This window comes from Tachysurus vachellii, chromosome 26 (genome assembly GCF_030014155.1).
Source record: "Tachysurus vachellii isolate PV-2020 chromosome 26, HZAU_Pvac_v1, whole genome shotgun sequence".
NCBI classification, from domain to species: domain Eukaryota; kingdom Metazoa; phylum Chordata; class Actinopteri; order Siluriformes; family Bagridae; genus Tachysurus; species Tachysurus vachellii.
The window spans coordinates 9126610-9150747 of NC_083485.1; the positions used below are offsets into that span (position 1 = coordinate 9126610).

Below are 24138 nucleotides of genomic sequence, written 5' to 3' on the forward strand. Positions count from 1 at the left end.
GTATTATATTGTATTTCTCATGATCTCTGCATAAGAACATGTTCTAGAGAAAGTAAAAGCGCAATAAAACAGCATCATGGATGTTCCCATGTGCTTTTACTTCGATCAAGGACTTTATAAAATTAACATTATTACAATCATTATTTTTACTCACTCACTCATTTTCTAGAGCCTGTGCCTCTCAGGCGTCATCGGGCATCAAGGCAGGATACACCCTGGACGGAGTGCCAACCCATCGCAGGGCACACACACACTCTCATTCACTCACACACTCACACACTACGGACAATTTTCCAGAGATGCCAATCAACCTACCATGCATGTCTTTGGACCGGGGGAGGAAACCGGAGTACCCGGAGGAAACCCCCGAGGCACGGGGAGAACATGCAAACTCCACACACACAAGGGGGAGGCAGGAATCAAACCCCCAACCCTGGAGGTGTGAGGCGAACATGCTTACCACTGAGCCACCGTGCCCCCCCATTATTTTTACATTTTTTAATTATTACAATCAATTATAAAATTATGTTAAAGTATGGTCCACATGAATGCTAGAACTTTGTAGCTTTTACATTGGTTCAGTGGGTTACAGATTTAGGATACCATCAACCTAAACTCTGTTCAGGGTTTTTGTTCTTTAACACATAAAACAAACAAGGAAAATGAGTGTTAGTTTAAGTGTTTCAGGAATAGGTAGGTCTTCACCCGTCCTTTGAAGATATCTGGCTTGCTTAGCTGGCTTGCTCTCTTCCTGTGTACAATCTGGTCCACTGGTTCTGGCGACTGTGTAAGAAATTAACATGTAAGAAAATAAAACGAAGAAAATAAAATGATGAGGGTGAAGATCTTAATGAAGAACAAGAAATTTATTCCAACGTAGCAGTGACAAAATAACTGAAGTACTTTGTGTTCATCTGAGTCAGCAAGAACCCAGGACAAATCCTATTCAAGCATTTTATACTGGTTTTCCTCTTCGTACTTTAAATGAGGCTTCACTTTGAATGTGTATTGAGAAAGCAGATTTTGGGGAAAGTACTGATGCTACCTCTGAACCATAATAGACAAGTAAATCTTCTAAATGGGAGAAGATCTAAATGGGCAATGTAAGAAATTACAGAAATTGCACCCAAATTCCACTCCAAGGTACACATCTAAAAGAGCTCATTCCTAAAAAGGTTTAAGTATCATAAGGTAATACGTTTAGGACTCTAAACGTATAAACTTGATTCAATTATAAATATGGGAACGGCAGCAGGACATTAAGCATCACCACGAACAAAGGGTCTACGTGACTGCGATTACCATTTAAAGTGACCACTTGGTTGATAACAATTGTAACAATACCAAGACAAGGTGTACGTGACCATGATTAACATCATGGTCACGTCATGGACAATCATCATGGACAATCAGCTAGACAACAAGGTGTAGCCCAGCCATTTGGGAGACATTCAATTCTTACACTCAATACACATTCAAAGCGGAACTTCATTTAAATTACCAAAAGGGAAAACTGTATATAATGCTTGAGCAGGATTTGCTCAGGGTTCTTATTGACTCCGATGAACCCAAAGTACGGGTTCACCTGTCACCTTTAGCTTGACAGGTGTGAAAAAAAAGTTTTTTCATTCAAACAGCTTTCTTCAATTCAATTCAAGTTTATTTGTATACCGCTTTTTACAATTAACATCGTCTCAAAGCAGCTTTACAGAACATAAACATAGAACAAAAGGTTAATATAAAGAATAATATAAAGATTAATAGAATACAAAATTCAAGATAAATATTAGATAGATTTAGTTCACAATGTGTATGTATTTATTCCCAGTGGGCAAGTCTGAGGTGATTCAGGCAGCAGTGGCAAGGAAAAACTGCCTTAGATGGTAAAGGAAGAAACCTTGAGAGGAACCAGACTCAAAGGGGAACCTCATCCTCATATGGGTGACACAGGAGGATGTGATTATAAATATACAGTCAAACAAAAGTTGTATTGAGGCAAAAGATCACATGGAGTTCACATCTCCTCTTTACTATCGCTGAGTCTAACTGGAGCTGGTAAATCTCTAGATGTCTCAGGATTCTCACAGAGTCGGCCTCATGTCAGTGGAGGTCCAAAATCTTCATCGCACGGAAGACAATCGGAGCTGGTACAATTTCTGGATGAGTAGAAAGAGAGAAGCAGTGGAGAGGAATTAACATATCTGCTGTTCATAAAATGTGCAAGTCTGATGTAATAGTGCACAATATTATGGGAGGTATTATGTGTACGCCTGACTAAAGAGATGAGTTTTTAATGTACATTTAACCTGGGAAAGGGTGTCTGAGTACCGAACACTATCAGGAAGACTATTTCAGAGTTTGGGAGCTAAATAAGAAAACGCTCTACCGCCTTTAGTAGAATTAGATATTCTGGGAACTACCAGAAGTCCTGAGTTTTGTGATCTCAGAGAGTGTGAAGGATTGTAACGTGTTAGAAGACTAGTTAGATACATGGAGCTAAACCATTAAGACTTGTACGTAAGTAGCAGCAGTTTGTAATCAATTCTAAACTTAACAGGTAGCCAGTGTAGAGATGATGAAATTGGGGTTATATGGTCATACTTTCTTGTCCTGGTGAAAACTTTGGCAGCTGCATTTTGGACTAACTTTACCCTATTTATTAAAGTTCCAGTTCTTTCACTGTCAAGCTACTAGTGAAAATTTAGCTATTTCATCTGGTTTTGATGAGATATTTATCTATGTGTGAGAATAATTGTATAAAACAAACTTTTATGATAATGTTGCAGACTGTCTGTAAAGAGTACATTGTTCTTTGTCCCCCACACATAAACATTCCTTCTCTATCTTACATATACACACATACATTCTCCCCCCACACACAAACACACTCTTGTCCCTTAATTCTCTTGTTCCCTAATTAGTCTTAAAACAGATGGCCCTACCATAATCATTCCTTATGTTACCAACCATGGGAACTAAGGGAAGTATAGGTTCACATCCCTATAAGATCTGACTTTATTGGGGTAACTGAGAGGTCACCTAAACACAGATGCACACACACAAACCAACACACACACCCACTACACCCTCCCTCTTCTTGAAATATATATTCCTGCTTTTCCTAATAAACTTTCGAACTTCTCTTTGAAAGACTGATGTGTGTGTTTCATTGAGACTTCCCAAAGGCCTTGTGGAGAACAGAAATCGAGCAGAGGAACGAGAGGCTGAATTTAAGGTTATCCTGCCCAGGCGGCAGATGAAAAGAGGGTTACCCCATAATTAACTGGTAATAAACTGGAGGATTCACCATTTAATTTTACAAAATGGTATCGATCAGACAGGTAGGATCTAAACCAACTTAAAGCCTGTCCATGAATACCTGTGTAATTTTTTAAGAGATCTAGGAGAATGTTGTGATCTATAGCATCGAATGCAGCACTAAGGTCAAGTAGAACTAATAGGGACATACGGTCTTGGTCCGAAGCTAAGAACAAGTCATTAGTAACTTTCACAAGTGTAGTTTCTGTGCTATGGTGGGGCCTTAAACCTGACTGAAACTCTTCAAAGATCTTGTTCTCCTGTAAGAAGGAGCTCAGTTGAACAGACACAACCTTTCCTGTATTTTATACATAAACAGAAGATGTGAAATAGGTCTGTAATTTGATAGTTCATTAGGATCTAAATGAGGTTTCTTAATGAGGGGCCTAATAACTGCCAACTTAAAAGATTTAGGGACGTAACCCAAAGATAGCGAGGAGTTAATAATATTAAGAAGAGGCTCACCAACTTTATGTAACACGTCTTTCAGTAATTTAGTTGGAATGGGATCTAGTGAACAAGTTGTTGATTTCGCTGTAGTAATAAGTTTATCTAGCTCTTCCTGTCCTGTACTTGTAAAGCAATGCTGTCAGGGGTTGAACATCAACAATTTTGTTCCTGATACATTCAATTTTATCATTGAAGAATCTCATAAAGTCCTCACTACTGAACTGTGATGCAATAGTGTTTTCAGATTTCTGTTTTTTTGTTAATCTAGCCACTGTGTTAAATAAAAACCTGGGATTGTTCTGGTTATTTTCTATGCGTTTTCTCAGGTGCTCAGCCCTAGCAGCTTTTAGAGCCTGTCTATAGCTGGACATACTGTCCTTATGCGCAATTCTAAAAAACTCTAATTTAGTTTTTCTCCACTTTCGCTCTAGTTTACGAGTTTCTCTCTTGAGGGTGTGAGTATGACTATTATACCACGGTGCAGGTGTTTTGTCTCTAACTTTCTTTAATCTGATTGGGGCAACAGTGTCTAATGCAGTGTTGTAATGTAACAGAGTACAAATACTTCGTTACTGTACTTAAGTAGAAATTTCACGTATCTGTACTTTACTTTGCTATTTAAATTTGTCAACTTTCACTTTTACTCCACTACATTTCCTAGATAAAATGTATACTTTTACTCCGCTATATTTCCACTAAGCGTCTTCGTTACTCGTTACTACAAAATAAAATCAGAAGAAATGTGTGCGACTGCAATAAGGGAGGTTTGGGGAATCACTGCTCCTACATTGCTGCTCTACGGAGAAGCACTGGCACGCGCAGCGTGCACACGCAGTCAGAGCTGGAGGCATTTATCTATAACGTTAATTGGAGGAAAGCCGCAAAGACGGCAACCAAAAGCAGTGAAATGTCACTATTCTTATTACCAGAGTTGAAAGCACTAACAAAATATTAATTCAAACAATCCATTCAATACTAAATAAAAATAACATTTATTGATTTGGTCTTTGTCTTGTGAATATTTTTTATTAAATTGGACACAATGTTTGTAGAGAATGCACACATACATGAACTGATCTGATTCAAGACTGACATCATGCATAAAATGTTGGTGTCCTCTTTTGCCATTTAATAATACCATAACTTTTGGCTTACTATGTAGTCATATAATATATAATATAAAACTCTTCTTGTTTTAAATTCTCACTGAGGGCTAAAACCCCTAAAGATGAAATCCTAGAACCGCCCCTGCTCTTATGCCTACTGAAAATCACTGAAATTTTACTTTTTACTTTTACTTCAAATACTTAAGTACATTAAATATCAGAAAATTACTTTTGATACTTAAGTACAGTATATATCAGATACATTAAGACTTTTACTTGAGTAATATTTCAAGAGGTAACTTTCACTTCTACCAAAGTCTTTTTCTAGTACGATACTTGTACTTTTACTCAAGTATTGCTTTCTAGTACTTTATACAACACTGGTCTAATGTGTGAGCGAATATAGCACCTATGCTGTTGGTCATTACATCTAGATTGTTTGTGTTTAAGGGTACAGTAAGAGTCCAGACAGATCAGGCAGGTCTGATAAAAATAAAAGCAGAAAACATAACAGAAAAATACAGAAAAACACTATAACAGAAAAGTACTGGCAAGAAAGCACAACGTTTGGCTGGAGGAATTGTCTATATTTTACTCTCACTTGGTCATAAGTGTGGCATCATGTGGCCTCTCCGGGGGAGTTCCCTCTTAGTGGGGCTGCCCTTTATGCAGTGCTAATGCTGACAGCTCAGATACTGTTTCTAAAACCAAAGCCCTGTCACTATTTTGCAAGACCCAGCCACACATATTTCCCCTATTAACAAAGAAAATGGGGGCCAAATTGCCCCCAAGATTAGCAGATGGGTGACCAACCGCCACCTCCACACTATGTTTTTGTCCCCAAAATTGTACTGGATTGGCAACTACAGGATAATTGAAAATGTACATGTTCAGCCCCTTTGTGCAGCTCCCAGTTCCATGTTTCGAACCAAGCTTTGTTAGATTGAGCTCTGCTCTTACACTGAAGCCACCAAAACATGATATGTAACACCTTGAACACTTACTAGAATGTGATACATCCCAGTTCAATCAGAGGCAGCCTTTTGTGCCTTGTGACTCCAAACTAGGGCCCTGACCTCCATCGGTGCCCAGGAAATGCCTAGTTTCCCCAGCAGACTGGCCAAGGCTTCGTACCTACCTTTGTGTAGCCTGGTTCACTCACCTGTGTGAAAAAGGGCACAGACACAGAGGAGGGAGACAAAGATGTAGGAGAAACCTGAGTCTGTATTGCCAGTTTGGTGGATTCAGCCCCCAAATGGATGGTGAGAGAGAGAGAAACGGGACCGCCTGCCTTTGGATATGCCTTTAACATCCCTGAATCCCAGCGTCCGTAATAGCCAGCAATTTTGTTCCAGATCTCGGCCGATATGCCTGGAATTGCCTGATTGAGGTCGGTGTACTCCAGCATGTAGGCCACAGAGAGCTGATGTGTGACTCAGGCCAACCCCAAGCATTGCTTAATTTAGGCCTCCATGTCGTCCTGAGGACCCATCTGTCAGGACTCTGCCCGGACTTTGGCCATGTGCCTTTTTGTTTGTGTTCGTTGTTCACGTGTCTGCCCCGCCCTTGCCTTTTCCTCCCCGCCTCTGCACACCTGTCCCTCATGTCTGTTAATTATTTGCATTATTTAATTGAGCCGCGTTGCCTTGTGCAGCGTGGAATCCTCTGTTGTCTTCGTCTGGTTTGTCTTTGTCCTGTTTCGTGTTTTTTAGTTAATAAACCCCGTTTTTGTTTAGCTGTCCTGCGTTTGGTCCGTTTTTATCCTGCGTACTTGACACAATCTTGTCGTGTATGAGGTGGGGAGAGGTGGCCAGTGCCCCCTCACGCTGGTGCAAGACGTGGAACAGCTTCCAGTCTTTTGCCTGCATCTGGACTAATGTCTGGAAGCGCTGTTCTTGCTCTGTGTGCAGCTCCAGGAGTGCATAATGTTGTGCCTGGAGGAGGCTGCTGAGGGATTTAACTATTTCTGTGAGTGGTGAGGACTCCATGATGGCATTGGCTTTCATCACCAGTTTAAATGTCCCTATGTGAGTGTGAGGACGCGGAAGGCAGACAATATCACTGTCTCACGCACAACTTTATTGCACACTCACGTTTCAGTGTGGATTGCACACATAGACACACTATTACACACATGGTTCTGGGTGTACTCTCTCTCACAACTCTCACTCTCCTCACTTAAATCTCCTCTGGTGTTTACTGCTGGGAAAGCAAACTCTTCGTTAGTGAAATTACTCGCTGGAGCATGAAGCCTCTCACTTGTTTGTCCAGACTCCTTTATTCACAAACTGGCGGTTGGCTATGTCCCGTCTGCTACATACACCTTCCGTATGATGTAGTAAAAATAGATAAAGTGTAGTACACAGAGTTTCAGAGAAACTGGACATTTCAGATTAAATACAATAGAATTTTTAATTGACTGAGCTGGTACATCATTATGTACAACCGTTAAAATACTGGATACAACATAGGTATTGATATCTTTAACTGTGCCTTTAATGCCTTCCAAAGCCATTGTTTCACTATGGTTGTAATACTAATTGAAATTTTTTTTTTAATGTATCTAACTCATGTTGCATTACAAATTATTCATTCATTCATTCATTCATTCATCTTCTACCGCTTATCCGAACTACCTCGGGTCACAGGGAGCCTGTGCCTATCTCAGGCGTCATCGGGCATCAAGGCAGGATACACCCTGGACGGAGTGCCAACCCATCGCAGGGCACACACACACACACACACACACACACACATTCACTCACTAGGGACAATTTTCCAGAGATGCCAATCAACCTACCATGCATGTCTTTGGACCGGGGGAGGAAACCGGAGTACCCGGAGGAAACCCCCGAGGCACGCGGAGAACATGCAAACTCCACACACACAAGGTGGAGGCGGGAATCGAACCCCGACCCTGGAGGTGTGAGGCGAACGTGTTAACCATTAAGCCACCGTGCCACCCATTACAAATTACAGCATTAAAAAAAACAATTCATTTCAAAACAATGAAACACATAAATACCTAACTAAAAGTGATGAAACCTATTTGAAAGCAAATGAAAAATGAAAAGCGCAGGCCAAGTTTTAATTTCTGGGGAACAAATTGTAAAACAATGACAGAAGCTGAACTTGTAAGTAAAGTAATGTATAAATATGACACTAGTTGTTGGCCTTTAATGTCACTAAATGAAATCTGTCCTATACCAAAGATTTAAAGGTTCCGTGGAAGCCTGATGGAATGTTAACAGGCACTTTAGCTCTTCCGACTTCCTCAAATGTCTTAGCATCAAGAACCAGCAGGAACGTGCCTTTATCCTAAACACAACACAGAAAACAGTTATGGTTGAGTTTTTTGGGGGATTTTTTTTTTTTAAATGAGCACTTCAGCAGTATCATACCTCATTGGGTGTGAGCACAACAGAGAGGATGACTCCATCATCTTCTTCCTCTGAATTAGGTGACGGGACAAACACAGGCTCAGATGGATAGACACCTGGCTGACGCCATGCCTAACAGTTGAGCACAGAAACAGACGTACAGTTACAAATAAAATGAGCATTAAATAAACATAAATGTACAATTCAGGGCATTAATTTACATAACACTGCAGTATTAGCGCATTGGTGGATGGTTAAGGTTTGGTTGTGGACAAACAGGAAGAAGGTCCAATTGGCAGATAATGCATGATGATTCTCATCTGTGTTTTATTATCACCAGTCTACTAAATTGTACCTCATACTTTCGGTGACAGCCATAACAAGAGAGAAAGTGAGTGGCTGAGTTGCCTGACCATGCAACACACATAAATGCTGACAGAGTGCAAACTGTTTTATTTTTGCTGAGTATTTGTAAAAGTGTGCTAAAAGGCTGAATAAACTCGAGCCTATAGCTCAGCTAACATTCTTCCTCAGCCTCCTGGGCGTCTGTCCACACTCTCACATGCCAGGGGTCTACAGTGGTGCAGAAACCTGGAATTTTAGGAAGACTCATGGAAGCCATACAACTGACATGGTGGTGGTTCCTGGTCTACCATCCCTCATTTTTCTCATTATCTCTCTCCCATCCCCTCCTACACCCTGGATCCTACCTTCCTTTTCCTCCCCTGCCTTTTCTAACATCTCACCATGCCCACCATCTTGCTCTCATGCGGTGTGTTGGCAATGTAGGAAAGCAGGGTATTTTCCAAGATCAGTGTCCAAACATTGTGGGCAGAAATTCCATGTAATCTAACAGGAACATCCTTAGCTGCCAGTCATTCAATTCTTAAAGCAAAATAATAAAATGCAGGTTGCAGTTAGTCCTTGCCTGACCTGTTTCCTTAATCCTGGGCACTTGTACTTTTTGATTATTAAGGATAGGTTATGTTGAGTAAAATAGGACACTCAAAATAAGGAAGAGACAACTCATTTGTAATTACTGAATAATCATAATCATCATTATCCCATGGTTGGGAATGTGGGGCAGGATAAAACTTTAAACCATCTCTTGTCCGATTTCAACTGTCCAGGCATTCACATGTTGGTGGTATGTGGCATGTTGTGAACGGTGACTCTACTCTCCACCCTAAAAGTGCCATCGCACCCATTACGATTAATCATGGACTCCCTAAAATAATTAGACTGGACCTTTTAGGCCATTAGAATGGGCAGCATGAGGCCATCGCTTTGTGTTAGTCAAGTTAGGTAATGCAATGTGAAACCCAGAGGCAGTACCTCTGCACAGCATTTTATCTTAAGATTTTATGAAAATCTTTCTCAGTAGGGTTGAGGCTATTATATCAGCAAAGGGAAAACAACTCCATATTCATGCTTATGGTTTTGGAATTTAATGTTCAACAAGCACATAAGGGTGTGATAGTCAGATGCTGTGTATAAATACAGTCAGCCATACTGTGTATAATACTAATATAGGCTTACCTTAATTTTCTTACTTTCCAGGTCTATTTTGATCAATGAATCTGCCACCAGGTGACCAAAGCCACAGCCATAGATGAAGCGGTATGGTTTGGTGTTGCATCGGTCATAGTGAATGTGTGGAAACTCAAAGCCACCATAATCAAGAAGTTCATGGTCATGGAGATCCTCAGACATGCAGAACACCTAGAAGATAATTTTGAATTTTAAAAGAGATATGATAACTTGTAAAATCAAAAGATTTGTAAATAATGCTGCGGTCCTCTACTTGGAGCTCTGAAAAACCTGACCTCTGTATTCCACTCCATTAGCAGCTCACCTTGTCTTTGCTGAGGCAGACTGCAGAAGCAGAGCTGTTATGCCGTGTGTTGAGGTTCTGGTTCAGTGGGATATCACTGGTAATGCACAGAGGCAGAACAAAGCGGCGAGGAAAATATCTGTCTATGCTGTTGTATACCTGTTGAAACCAAACAACAAACTATATTACATGCGTATTACAATACAAATGCATGTGATGTTGAGAAATGCAAACAACAATGAGAAAAACTGCAAATGCAACATTTCTAACCTCATCCAGTGCTTCTCCTGACTTGCGTAAATTCTGAAGAGAATAGACTTGAAGGGCCTGTCCATCATCTGAGCAACACATATCCAATATGAGGAAGCCATTCTCCTCAAATGCATTGATCTGGTGGAAGTTGGATAAAGCCTTGGTGTGGTACTTCAATGGACTCAACTGAAAAAAAATAATTCAAGTAATTTAGTATTTTAACAATTAAAATGACTACTATGCAGGATTCTGTAAAAACAAACAGTATGAAATGCGCATTGGTTATTATCTATAAGATGTAATTAACACTGGACATATTACACTGCTCAAAAATTAAGGGAACACTTAATCATCACAGACTAACTCCAAGTCAATGAAACTTTTGGGATATGAATCTGTCCAGTTAGGAAGCATAAGTGATCGAATCACTTTTATTGTTTTTGGTGCAAAGCAAATTGACTACAGGGTCACAGGAGAGACAACAGCAAGACAACCCCCAAAAAGGGAATGGTTTGCTTTCCCCTTATCTTTCTTGACTAATTTGTCTGTAATTTTGTGCTTTTTTAGGGTCCTTGTCACTGCTTGTAACATGAGGCAGTACCTGCATCCCCATTCAGCAGGAAGTCCAGCTCATCCAGGATTGCACATCCATAAGGTACCTGCCACTGCAAGGAGGTTTGTTGTGTCTCCCAGCACAGTTTCATTTTTCATGTTGCATTTCTGTGCCATTTTGAATCCAGCCCTCATGGATTGATGATTTTGGTTGACCATTATCACATTATTTTCTCCTCTATGTACTGTATATAAGTAAAGATTTTAAATTTTAATGTACCCAATGTGATGGCTTAAGCATTCCCTTATTTTTTTTCATCAGTGTTATAACATGTTATAAAATAAACAGGGGAATACATTTCAATATGAACATCTCAAACTAATTGTCATTTAAAAACCTTATGGAATACTGCTTTTAGCTTGTATGTGAAGGTGGCTCTTTATTAGCACCTTTCCAGTATGTTTGTTTACAACATGGAAGATAGTCTCTTGTTTTGGGTCCCAGTAGATACAGTCGCTTATGCCTTTCCCCTTCATTCTAGCTGTTACTATCTTCATTATATCAATCTTTATGGGCTGTTCGATGAAAACCACATAGTTCTCAGACATGGCTGTGAAAAAAAAGAAAAAGAACCAGATTTTACATCTACACATCTATAACAATATGTTGCATCATTTAGTATCTTCCTCAAATTTAGTACAAAGCCAAGATTAAAGCTGAAGAGCAATCATGTTTAATCTTTTTATGTTGGACAGTTATATGCCATGTCAGAGCTTATATTGAAAAAAATAAATAAATAAAAAATCTAAGCCATTTCAGTTGAAATAACTTTTTCTGCATAGCTAGTACATCAAATCTCAGTGGGATAACCTCTCATAGGCATTACTTTACCTAATTTTAAGTTCAAAATTCTTTTTAAATTCTAATATATATTTCTCAATTTGTATAAAGCTTTTTTCTTGAAATGTTATTGTGTTTTTTTGTTTGTTTGTTTGTTTTTTTCAAAAACTGGTCTCATTAAAAAAAATTGTTTTCATTTTTTATCTCAAACAATTATCTCATTTGTTTTTTGATGCACACTGCCTGTTTTCTGATAATTTCTGATAACTGTTCAGAATAAATTATAAATGCAACCATGATTAGATGTGTAATGTCTGGTGTGTGGATTTACCAAAGCTGTGGTAATAGGAAGGCTTGTTTTTTTCAGCAGGTGAAATGGAACACAGCACCTTTGCACCCTGCAGCGTATCATCACCGGCTTCATTTCCCGGAGGCACTTTGATAATGTTGTAGAAAACACCTACCAATCACATGCAACATGTGACTATAATTTACCATATGTCTCAAATCTAATGCATATGAATAATGGTGCAAACGTCTGAAGTACATTCATAAATCTTTCTACTGAAGAAACATAAGAGCTATATTATAAATTTCTTCTGTTATTCAAGTGTGTATGTGTGTCATGGTCTCACCTTTTCTGCCATAGGAGTTGCCCATGTTGTAGACTGTACCATCTGGGTCAACATGGGGGTGGGCAGTTGCACCATTAACGGCAATGAACTTACTCCAGTCCACCTTAGACATTATTGTGGAAAACCAAAAATAGTGAAACGAAAACAGCATTTACAAACACAGAAAGATCTGTATTTTGATTTAAAACCATACTTGACTTAGTGATCCTAGTCAAGTTTCTCTCTGTATGGCACATTCTGATAATTACATTTGCTATTAAGGTTAAATGTACGATCGTGTGATGAGGCTGATTTTTTTTTGTATGCCATATGGTTTATGGGTATTATGGTGGCATATTGAGTAGCATGGCTTTGTGCCATTGTATTCTTTTTATACACAGATAAAAAAACAGTACTTAGGCTAAGCAATCTTTCTGATTAAGATGCTGTCTCGTGTGATGATTTTACGAATATCGTATTTTTCAATATAATATTAGAGTCGTGTGTAATTGAGAAACGTCTGTGTTTTTTCGGCAAACGCAAGCTGACAACCAGTGTGCACAATTATAAACACATTCACTATGCACATATAAGTCAACGGTAAATAAGACAGTTAAATTCAATGCAGTATGGAGAAAATCTGTTATTTTTAAAATTTTTGAGAAAGTATCTACAGTATATTTTGCTTGTGTTTGCAGAATGAGACACTATTTTGTAATTTGTGTATTTCTGAAAAGGTTAATCATTTTTTGTTTAATAAACTGAATTGAATGGATTACATTAAATGACATCATGAACAAAAAGAAACTTGACAGAGAAAATAGTGAAAAACTGACTGGTGGTATTGCATTCTGCATTACGTACCTTCTCTTTTGTTTCAAGAGTGTCTGGATCAATTTTGTGAATAAAATTGGTCTCTGTGCTGACATAGTAGTCGCCTTTGTATTTGACGAAGTTCACATTAGCATTGTCTGTGGGCTCTACAAAGGGAAAATCTTATCTTAAATCTTAAATTAAAATCTTATTGCATATAGATAGGTCAAAAAATTAAAACACCTGTGCCAACATTGTAATCTCAAAAATTCAAATTGTAAGACCTGGAATAAACATAAACAGCACTTAGTGAGGTCAGTTGCAACAAGATGCACAATGAACCTTGAATAAAAATCTGTCTGCTCTTGACTCAGCAAACTTGACTCATTGACTCATTAAATCTGGTCTTTGTCTCAGAGTTGTTTGGAGGCTCACTTCATAGTGAACTGATTAAACAAGTGACGTCCCTAAGATGCCCAGAGATTAGTTTTGAATGGTGACATTTTCTTCAGATGTTACTGATGTGACACCAAAGAAATGTAAATCATGCGGTTGTCAATGGTAATAGTTAAAGGGCCAGCCAGACATTGGGAGATGGTATCAAAGGCAACATTAAGGTCAAGGAGGATGATGATGGTGAGAAGGTTAGAGTCAGCAGCACCAAGGAGATGGTCGGTCAATGTAACAATGGCTGTTTCAGTGCTGTGTTGGGGCCGGAAACCAGATTGAAATGGCTCATAAAGATTATTGCTATGCAAATCAACCTGGAACTGAGATACTTTAGTAAGTTCAAGAATTTAACATAAAATTAGGATTGAAAATAGACAAGTAATTGAAATCATGTGGATCTGCACCAGTTATTTTCAAAGAATAGACTGTCGGTATTTTCTGAGGTCACAGAGGTTGACATTTTTACTATTATGGAAAGATATATGATGAGATTAGATTTTGATGGGAGAACAGTGACATTGAACAGGACCAGCTTGCGATCAGGAACTGGAACTTCAGTAGAGAGTATATGCCAACTAAAAAGATATGACTTGTTAACTATTACTGTTATACAGATATAAGCATATTCTTTTATGCTTATGCTTTGAGTTTTATAGTTGCACCCTATCACCATCAGTTAAATTTGTCACCTTAGTTCTTGCCCTTGTTCTTGCAAATTCACACCAGCATGGTAAGGTATTAAAGATGTACCTTAATAAACTAAAAATAAAATGTTAAGGAAAACACAAAAATGTGACAAAACCTGTATCTGCCGTGGGACTGTGTAACACCAAAGTGCAACATCTGCACATTTTTGCATTCGTTCCCAGGAGACTATACTCACTTGTCATCTCAAAGAAGGACATGAAGCGCTGGAAAATATTCTTGCATGGGTCAGGGAGTGCAAGAGTGCCAAACTCAGATACCACAATACGATTCATCTCACTGTTCTTCTTGTACGAGTCACTGCGTAGAAAGCGGCTCCTGTAGGTCACCTGACCATCAGCGACCTGAAAGCTGTGCATCAAGGCCATTCCATCAAACCAGTGATTAAAGCTGAGAACAGAGAAAAAAATACAGACAGTCACAAATTTGCTGCTACTAGGTTTGTGGGGATTCGGACACTGTTTGTTCTCACTGCTGGGAGCTTTAAACTATTTGCAGCAGTAGTAATGCGGGCTGTAATGAAGACTTCCTCCTGCATTACAAATATAAATATTAAAAATAACCTTTGCACTGAGGCACAGTGAATTCTATCATGACCTGTGCTGCTAAGGCTCCTTATCCAAACATGTTCCAGCATGACAATGTCCCTCTGTATAAAGCAAGATCCATGAAGACATGGTTGGAGGGGAAGAAATCAAGTGGCCTGACCTAAACTAAACCTAAACTGGAATTTTGATGGTGCCCCAGGCTTCCTCACCCAACATCAGTGTCTGACTTCACTAATGCTTATGTGGCTGAATGGGCACAAATCCTCACTAATGCTCTTGTGGATGAATGAGCACAAATTCCCATTGCAACTCTCCAAAATCTAGTGAAAAGCTTTCCCATTGTAAAAGATTAGACTCATTGTAAATGACAATAATAAAATGTGTTACAATTATTATTACAATAATTATTTTTTCATTTTATTAAAGAAAGGCATAATCATTTTATAGAAATGAATCAATATAAAAATATAAAATCTCTATTATTAATGTCAAATGTTTAGAATGAAATGGATATTTAAGATCGTTGTAAATTTTTAGTGTACAGAAAGAAACAAATAGTAGTGAACATGCAATTCTATTGAGTTTGTAGAAAATTCTAGAAAATCTCATTAAAAGTAAAAAAAAAGCTCCACCACCATATAACATAAAAGCATGAATAGGTTTAAATAAAATGTATTTAATAAAATCATGTTTTTTAAAATGTTAGCTTACAATTATTTAATTGTATTTTATTTAAAGTAATATTCTCTCAGTGTATATTAGATTGTAAACGTATATAAATGAATTGTGCTTTATCCAAACCACAAGATGTCACTACATTCAGTACACCAAAGCTTCTGGCATAAAAAAAGTCTTTTTTTTTTTCCTACTAAAGAATAAATGAATGAATCTGTACAAAAGAATATCAAGAATCATCCATGAAACAGCAATCAGGAATAATAAAATCTCAGAACTAACACAAATCACCAGGTAACTGGCAAGACTTTGCCTAGTGACCATGTGCTTTACAGTCAAGGAAGTACCTGTAATAAGTGAAGTGCTGTTGGTGTGGTGGTGAAATGTCGTGCAAAATAGTGAAATCCCAATGTTGTTTGCTCTAACTGACCAGTCAACAATGTTATATATTAATAAATGTGAAGAAGAGTAATAGTGTAATAATGATGTTATAAATTAATTCTATAAAAAAATAGAATCTTATTTATCTTTACTCACTGCTGATTTCCAAACTCAAACTTTCCAGGGCCATTGCGGAGAAGATTTCCACGAATCCATGTAGGGATTATGCCTTTGACAGTGGTAGGGATAGGTTCAGGAGTCTCCTCCACACTCTGCAGCAGCGGGGCAATTTCTGGAAGCCCATGCCACTTTCTGTAGGTATGTTTTTGTTTATTGATCACAACTGAAGAAAAGACAAATACAGACATCACAATCTGTCCAGAAAAAGACCTTTATCTTTTATGAATTCTATTTTCATATTGTATATTTACATTTTGCATTTAGCAGACACCCTTATCCAGAGTGACTTACAATGTATACAACTGAGCAATTGAGGGTTAAGGGCCTTGCTCAGGGGCCCAGCAGTGGCAGCTTGGTGGACCTTGGATTCAAACTCATGACCTTCTTGTCAGTAGTCCAACACCTTAACCACTAGGCTACCACATCCCCTATATATTACACCCTTCTTTAAATCAGAACACCTTTCAAAAGCTTAATAACAGCTTTAAGGTATGTCATCATCTTATTCGTACAGAAAAGTTTAATATCAAGATTAAAGTCAGACACATTTGGAATGTACTAATGCAGAGAATAATGTGGTTCTCTACCTGGACATGTGTGAATCCGATATGTAATACAAACTGAAACAATCTGCACCAACCTGACTTTCTATTAAAACTACGATTGGTTCAGCAATAAATACCAAAAAATATAAAAACAAACCATAGACTTTAGCAAGACTAATCAGAGCTCAGACATCATCACAGGACTCTAGGTGGGGAAAAAGACTCAATCCATCTCACTAACATTATTACTAGTGAGCATCATCTTTAAGAGAAAACTGGTCTTCATCTCACCACATTTACTGCTACGGATGTCCTGAGGGCAGGCATTATTATATTTTTTTACTTCTTGTTTTGTTTTGTCGTGATTATGACTTCATTTTCTCATCATGTCAACATAAAAAATTTGTTTTGTCGTGATAACGACTTAATTTTCTCATGATCTCTGCATGTACCCCATTGTTAATATGTATTAGGTTATTAAAACAGTTTATTTTGTATTCGTTTTGTCGTGCATTTATTTAAAAATATCGTTTTGTAGTTATTTACAAAAGTAAAAAAAAAACATCTGTACTAGGCACTATGCTGGAATATTCCAATGCTTGTTCTAAAAGACATGGCTGCAAAAATTTTCATATATCTGAATATAATCCTGAAATTTAGTAATGAATGATATGACCATTGTCTAAAACACAGTGCTATCATTACTAAAGTTATAATAATCATCAACAATAAGATATTTACTGTAGGAAACTGTAGGAAAGCGTTGGTCACTATTTGATAAGATTTTGTTTAAATGCTATGTATATATGTGTGCATTTCTGTTTTCATTTCAAACACAATGATCAAACTATCACAAAGAAAAGCCGATGTAATAAAAAAACTGGTGTGTTATCATGCATTATACTCTATAATATATTGTATTATGGAATGTCTTATCTATGAAGCTGAATATTAACTGATTTATACCAGAATTTGGTATGTGTTAGGAAAAATCATAAAATGTAAATGTAAATTTATGCATACTAATATCAACCTGATTTGATTCAATTAAAATAATACAATTTGCACAGATTTGTAGGCAATTCTAAATGATATGGATGGACATAAATGATGGACATCAGTCAAGAGTGCAGGATGCTTATGTGTGTGCTTATGTGTATTAGAGATGGCACTCTTTCTCTTGACGTTTGTATTTAGACCTTCCTGTTATTCAGTGTTGTAATGTAACGGAGTACAAATACTTCGTTACTGTACTTAAGTAGAAATGTCATGTATCTGTACTTTACTTCGCTATTTAAATTTATGTCAACTTTCACTTTTACTCCACTACATTTCCTAGATAAAAAGTATACTTTTACTCCGCTATATTTCCACTAAGCATCTTCGTTACTCGTTACTGTAAAATAAAATCAGAAGAAATGTGTGCGACTGCAATAAGGGAGGTTTGGCGAATCACTGCTCCTACATTGCTGCTCTACAGAGAAGCACTGGCACGCGCAGCGTGCACACGCAGTCAGAGCTGGAGGCATTTATCTATAACGTTAATCGGCGGAAAGTCGCAAAGACGGCAACCAAAAGCAGTGAAATGTCACTATTCTTATTACCAGAGTTGATAGCACTATCAAAATATTAATACAAACATTCATTCAATATTAAATAAAAATAACATTTTATTATTTGGTCTTTGTCTTGTGAATTTTTTATATTAATGACTGCATTAATTGGACACAATGTTTGCAGAGAATGCACACATACAGTACATGAACTGATCTGATTCAAGACTGACATCATGCATAAAATTTTGGTGTCCACTTTTGCCATTTAATAATACCATAACTTTTGGCTTACTATGTAGTCATATAATATATAATATAAAACTCTTCTTGTTTTAAATTCTCACTGAGGGCTAAAACCCCTAAAGATGAAATCCTAGAACCGCCCCTGCTCTTATGCCTACTGAAAATCACTGAAATTTTACTTTTTACTTTTACTTCAAATACTTAAGTACATTAAATATCAGAAAATGACTTTTGATACTTAAGTACAGTAAATATCAGATACTTTAAGACTTTTACCTGAGTAATATTTTAAAAGGTAACTTTCACTTCTACCAAAGTCTTTTTCTAGTACGATACTTGTACTTTTACTCAAGTATTGCTTTCTAGTACTTTATACAACACTGCTGTTATTCCTGTAATCATGGAAAAATATTACTGAATTCATTTGAGTCACGTCTGGTGGAAAGGGTTGAACAAACAGAGTTCCAGAGAGTATAGTGAGATCCTTCATGCAACACAGACTCAAATGAGTGCCACAATTCACGTCGCAACTGATATGAACACAGCTGAAACACTTATAACCTCATATATCTGATAACATTCACTACATCTGAAGAGAGAAAGAAGTAGCACACATGGCAGAAGTGATTTGATCGTACCTGCTGGATGATGCTTTCCATGAAAAATGGTAAAATGTGATGTGCTGCTGATGGCAGAGCAGAAAACGTGGAAGCGTGTGCGCTGGGCTGTGGAAGAAAAGACAGATCGGTTCAATATCATTTAATATATGTTTATAGATAAATATTACAATATAATATTCCAATTTCTTTCTGCAGCTGGGACAGAAAGAGAAATTCCATAAAACATTTTCTCTGCCACCGAATATGGTGTTGTGTTCGTTCCATTTGACTATGACTGCTGATGTAAATGCTTATTATAACACTCCCTACCCATATATCCTGTAAGAGTTCCCTAACTAATTACTCATTTTAGGGTAACTCATAGTATGTTTGGCCAGATAAACAGTTTGAATAAAAAAGATGAATAAATAAAGGATATATTTGATTGCAAGTATATTATTTTATTCTATTACTATTCTATTATATATTTTTACTATTCAAAGAAATTGCATTAAATTCATATGTTTACATAATACAGCACTAAATATTGAACATAAATAATATGTTTAATTTATCTGTCAATTACACAATAACAAATAAAAGCACACAAGAGGACAATGAAATTGAGTATGCAGCTTATATATCTATAAGGTAGGAAGAATAAGCAAACATTTAAGTGTAAAAAGGATTTCAGGTTTTTTAGTTGCTCAGAAAATAGGCACTCAAGCCTAAATACACTTTATTAAGGTATGTGGAAACCTGACCAGCACACCCATATTTCACCTAGAGTATGGGTTTTCTATTGTTGTCTCTGGTTTGCTCATTATGGATAAATATAAATTCAAATTTTAGATTTCTTTTTGAATTTTCATATTCTTGTAAAGGGGGGCATGGTGGCTTAGTGTTTAGCACGTTCGCCTCACACCTCCAGGGTTGAGGGTTCGATTCCCGCCTCCGCCTTGTGTGTGTGGAGTTTGCATGTTCTCCCCGTGCCTCGGGGGTTTCCTCCGGGTACTCCGATTTCCTCCCCCGGTCCAAAGACATGCATGGTGGGTTGATTGGCATCTCTGGAAAATTGTCCGTAGTGTGTGATTGCGTGAGTGAATGAGAGTGTGTGTGTGCCCTGCGATGTGTTGGCACTCCGTCCAGGGTGTCCTGCCTTGATGCCCAATGACGCCTGAGGCACAGGCTCCCCGTGACCCGAGGTAGTTTGGATAAGCGGTAGAAAATGAATGAATGAATGAATGAATGAATGAATGAATGAATGAATGAATGAATATTCTTGTAAAGATGTAAATTCCTGTAAATTAAGTATTCCCCATGTAAGTTTTTACCCCAAATTTATTACAAAGAACTAACAGAAGTATTACTTCTATTCCCAACAGAAGTAAGATTTCCCTTCACTGGAACTAAGAGGCCCAAAGCTGTTCAATCATGACAAGGCCCTTTTGCACAAAGCAAGTTCTGTAAATACAATGTTAGCTAAGTTTGAGTGGAATAGTGGAAATGGCCATGCACAGAGCCTTGACCTCAACCAAAATGGAACACTGACTGACACGATTTATTTTCCTGTAGCTGAAATGGCAAATCTCCCTATAGCCATGTTCCAAAATCCATTAAAAAGTCTTTCAAGAAGAGTAGAGATCCACCAAACTGAGGACCAAAATCTTCAACACAATGTTCAAAAAGTTAATGGGTGTGATTGCTCAGCAGCCCACATACGTTTGCTTATATAATATACTATATATAATATATATATATGCCTGGAAACGTAAGGAGAACCCAGATGGTGAATACATTCTGTTCTACTTTCTGTAAACACTTTCAATTAGACCAATTTTGTGTAATTATGTGTTGTTCTTTAGCACAATACAACCCCTTCTCTTTGATTGGCTTATTAAGCATGACAAATCCTAAAATCCTCTGTAGAAAATCTATTTCAGCTCTCACAGTGTGTGTGTATGTGTTTGTGATGTGAACAACCCCTCCAAACTGACAGAATGCCCCTATAATGCAGCATGACTTGGCAGTGGTTACAATACCTAATACAAGACCTACTGTTGTTGTTGTGGTTAAGCAATTGGAATTAAATTTGCTTTTTTGCCCCACTGGCTGGATAATATTGGTTTGTAGTGTTTAAATGTGAAAATCACATGCATTAGTGACAGACCACGTGGCTGTTATCTGTTACCTCTATGGCAAAATAAGGACATACTGTAGTACAGTAACTGACTGATGTATATAAGACTCTGATGTGAATTACATAAGCCTAAAGCTACAAACATATGTGATAGCCGGTAGACTTTGAGAACATGATCACAAATCAGAAGCTAAAATCAGACTTACCTATCATGGCTAATTGTATTTGTTTTTTATCCAGAACTGAAAGCTAACAGAAAAGCGAACAGCAAATGTAGAGCAGAAACCTTTGCTCTGTACTAGAGCAGGAGTGCAATCTTTGGTCGTATTATGTAAGCATGCTTCTAACTGGGCCACTTCCTGATAATAAAAATAAACATGCTTAAACCCTTTGGAGCAGGGTTTTTCATTTCCCAAAGCTATGTATGTTACATCACCTAACACTGAATTGCCTTAAAAACAGCTACAGTATATAATTTGATCTGAGAGTAAAGCAAGTATATTGTAATTAGTGCAAAAGAGTGTGATATGTAATGAAATTTGAGCATAAGTGAGCAGGAAAATGGGTGTGAAAAAATTATCTAGCACTTCATCTGCTTCTTTGTTTTGTTTTTTATTAAAATACATACACAGCACAGTAGTTGTGATGAGTTGGTACCCCATTCAGCGGCCCTGCGGATAGGCTCCAATATTCCTGCTACACTGCGTAGATTTAGTGGTACAGAAGATGGATGGATAGACGGATGGATGCAGGGATGGATATACAGTGGATATATAAAGTCTCTGTTCAGATTTCCTGTTGCTTGTAATGCAGCACTCTGTCTTTTTGGCTACCAAGTCAAGAATCATGTCTACTTTTTTTTATTGCTTTGGGTCATTGTTATGTAGGACTGTAACATTTTTCAGCTGTGTAACAAAAGCTCTTTTTTCCCAAGAAAAATTACATAGTCATTTGGATCTATCCGAGTCCCTTTCTCTTCACTACAGCTCTAATATTTAATATTTGTCATAATATTAAGCTTTTTTTTTTTTTTTTTTTTTAATCTGATGATCAAAATCAGGTGAGAACATGATTGTTAAATCCTGCTAAAACATAAATGATAATAAGAATTAATTTTGTTTAACAGATGTTACACAATATTAACTCTAACTACAAACTGATAAAAAGCATGGTTTTCTTTTCTTTAACTGAGGAAAAAACACTGCAACTTGCTAATAAAATTAAGTGTTCCAAAAAAAATCAAGATGGGAATGTACAGTATCACATCAGACCCTGTTGATTATTTTTCTATGACAACATATCCCATCAGCGTTTATTGATTAAATAAAGTATTAAAATACGTTATATTTTGATATTTTGTTTTTATAATGGTTACTTAAGTTTCCGCATGTACTGGGATCTGGTATTATTTTGATGTAAAATTGGAAATAAACTGAAAGATGTAGAACTTGAAATAGGTCATTAAAATTGAGCATATTTGTATTTAGAATTACTCACTCATTTTCAGTAGCTTGTTTATCTGCAGCCTAACTTCATGTAGACCAGAAAGAACAGGCATGACTTTCCAGTGTTCAGCTGTCCAGTTTTGTTGAGCCTGTGCCCACTGCAGCCTCAAATTACTGTTCTTGGTTGAAGTTGATGGAACCTGATATAGAGTTCTGCTTTTCTGACCAATCCGCTTTGGCATGCTACGCTTTCTGAGATGCTTTTCCGTTCACCAAAGAAGTGGGTGTGTTCTGTACAGGAAATGCTTTATTGTTTTTGGTTTTTGCTTGTTTGTTATAAATGAATTGTTATTTTAAATGTTATCCCTTCCACTATGCTTTAGATACACTGGAAAACATGGTTATGGAGATATGAGTCTTCCATTCAACAAATTGGACATGTAAATAAACATATAGGAAAAACATATTTCTGAAATTGGAGGCTAATTTAAACCATAAGAGCTCAATTTTGTCGATAAAACATCTTCCATTTCACAACTATGGAGTCCACTGTACTTCTGGGAACATTCAAAGTTTTAGAAATGTTTGTAAGAAATAAACTTTGTTTATGTTTCAGTACAATTCAAAACAATTTGATTGCAGTAATTTTAACTAGAAACAGAGAACTGTGTGTGTGTGCGTGTGTGTGTGTGCGTGTGTGTGTTGATGAAACTCAACAGTAAACATGTTAGATGAGTTTCTTGTCTCAGAGAGAAAATGACAGGATATGTAACATGCTCCTCGCTCTTATCTCCATTTAAAGTTACTGCTGTCTATGAGCGATAAAGAAATTTGTAGATTTGGTTGGAAAGCTATGGTGGCCAAGAAGCACAAAACAAAATAACAAACCAGAAAACAAAATAAAGCAGAACATTTTGTATTTTGTTGAACCACTGTTTACTACAAGACAGAGATTTGGTAGTATACATAAAATTAGATGTGTGTGTGTGTGTGTGTGTGTGTGTGTGTGTGTGTGTGTGTGTGTGTGTGTGTTGATTTATAATTGAGTAGCACTAGCGTAAATGTGTTGGATATGATTATGGAAGGAATGGAAGTTATCTTAGCCAGAAGGTAAGCTTGAGGTGGCACTCATGTTAAAGTTAGCTAATGTTGTGTTCAGTTTGAATTTATGATGTGTGCAACGAATCAATTTGTTATGGCAGATTTTATTATGTGTTCTGGCAGGTGTTTCATATCTACATAAGTACTGCATTATCAGGACTGTCAGTCATCACATCATCAGTATATAGTTCGCACACTACTGCTGCTGTATATTGTGCAAATCAAAATATCGCACAATACTGTTATTTGCACTACCATGCACTTCTCACACTTTATGTACATAACTGATCTGTCATATATTCTGTATTCATATTTAATACTTGCACTGTCTATATTATCTGGCATTGTCTATATTCTCACACCGTCTGTTTTGTCTTGTGTAGTCTGCTTTGTCTTGTATAGACTGTCTT

At 37.3% G+C, this 24138-nt stretch overlaps 1 protein-coding gene across 2 annotated transcripts; it reads right to left on the reverse strand.

Annotated features, from left to right (window-relative positions):
- Nucleotides 1-7260: 7260 nt before the first annotated feature.
- On the reverse strand, nt 7261-22810 carry LOC132840974 (carotenoid-cleaving dioxygenase, mitochondrial-like). 2 transcript variants are annotated; one of them, XM_060863101.1, is made up of 13 exons: nt 22680-22810; nt 19082-19168; nt 16076-16262; nt 14494-14705; nt 13212-13327; nt 12369-12471; nt 12065-12193; nt 11343-11503; nt 10359-10526; nt 10110-10247; nt 9794-9976; nt 8276-8386; nt 7261-8192 (listed from the first exon to the last, which is right to left on the reverse strand). In XM_060863101.1, the coding sequence occupies exons 1-13, from the start codon at nt 22738-22740 to the stop codon at nt 8076-8078; spliced, it is 1773 nt and encodes a 590-aa protein (XP_060719084.1). In that variant the 5' UTR covers nt 22741-22810; the 3' UTR covers nt 7261-8075. The 2 variants fall into 2 exon arrangements, with proteins under 2 accessions (XP_060719084.1, XP_060719086.1); XM_060863103.1 differs by lacking the exon at nt 22680-22810 and adding an exon at nt 21389-21520.
- Nucleotides 22811-24138: the final 1328 nt, after the last annotated feature.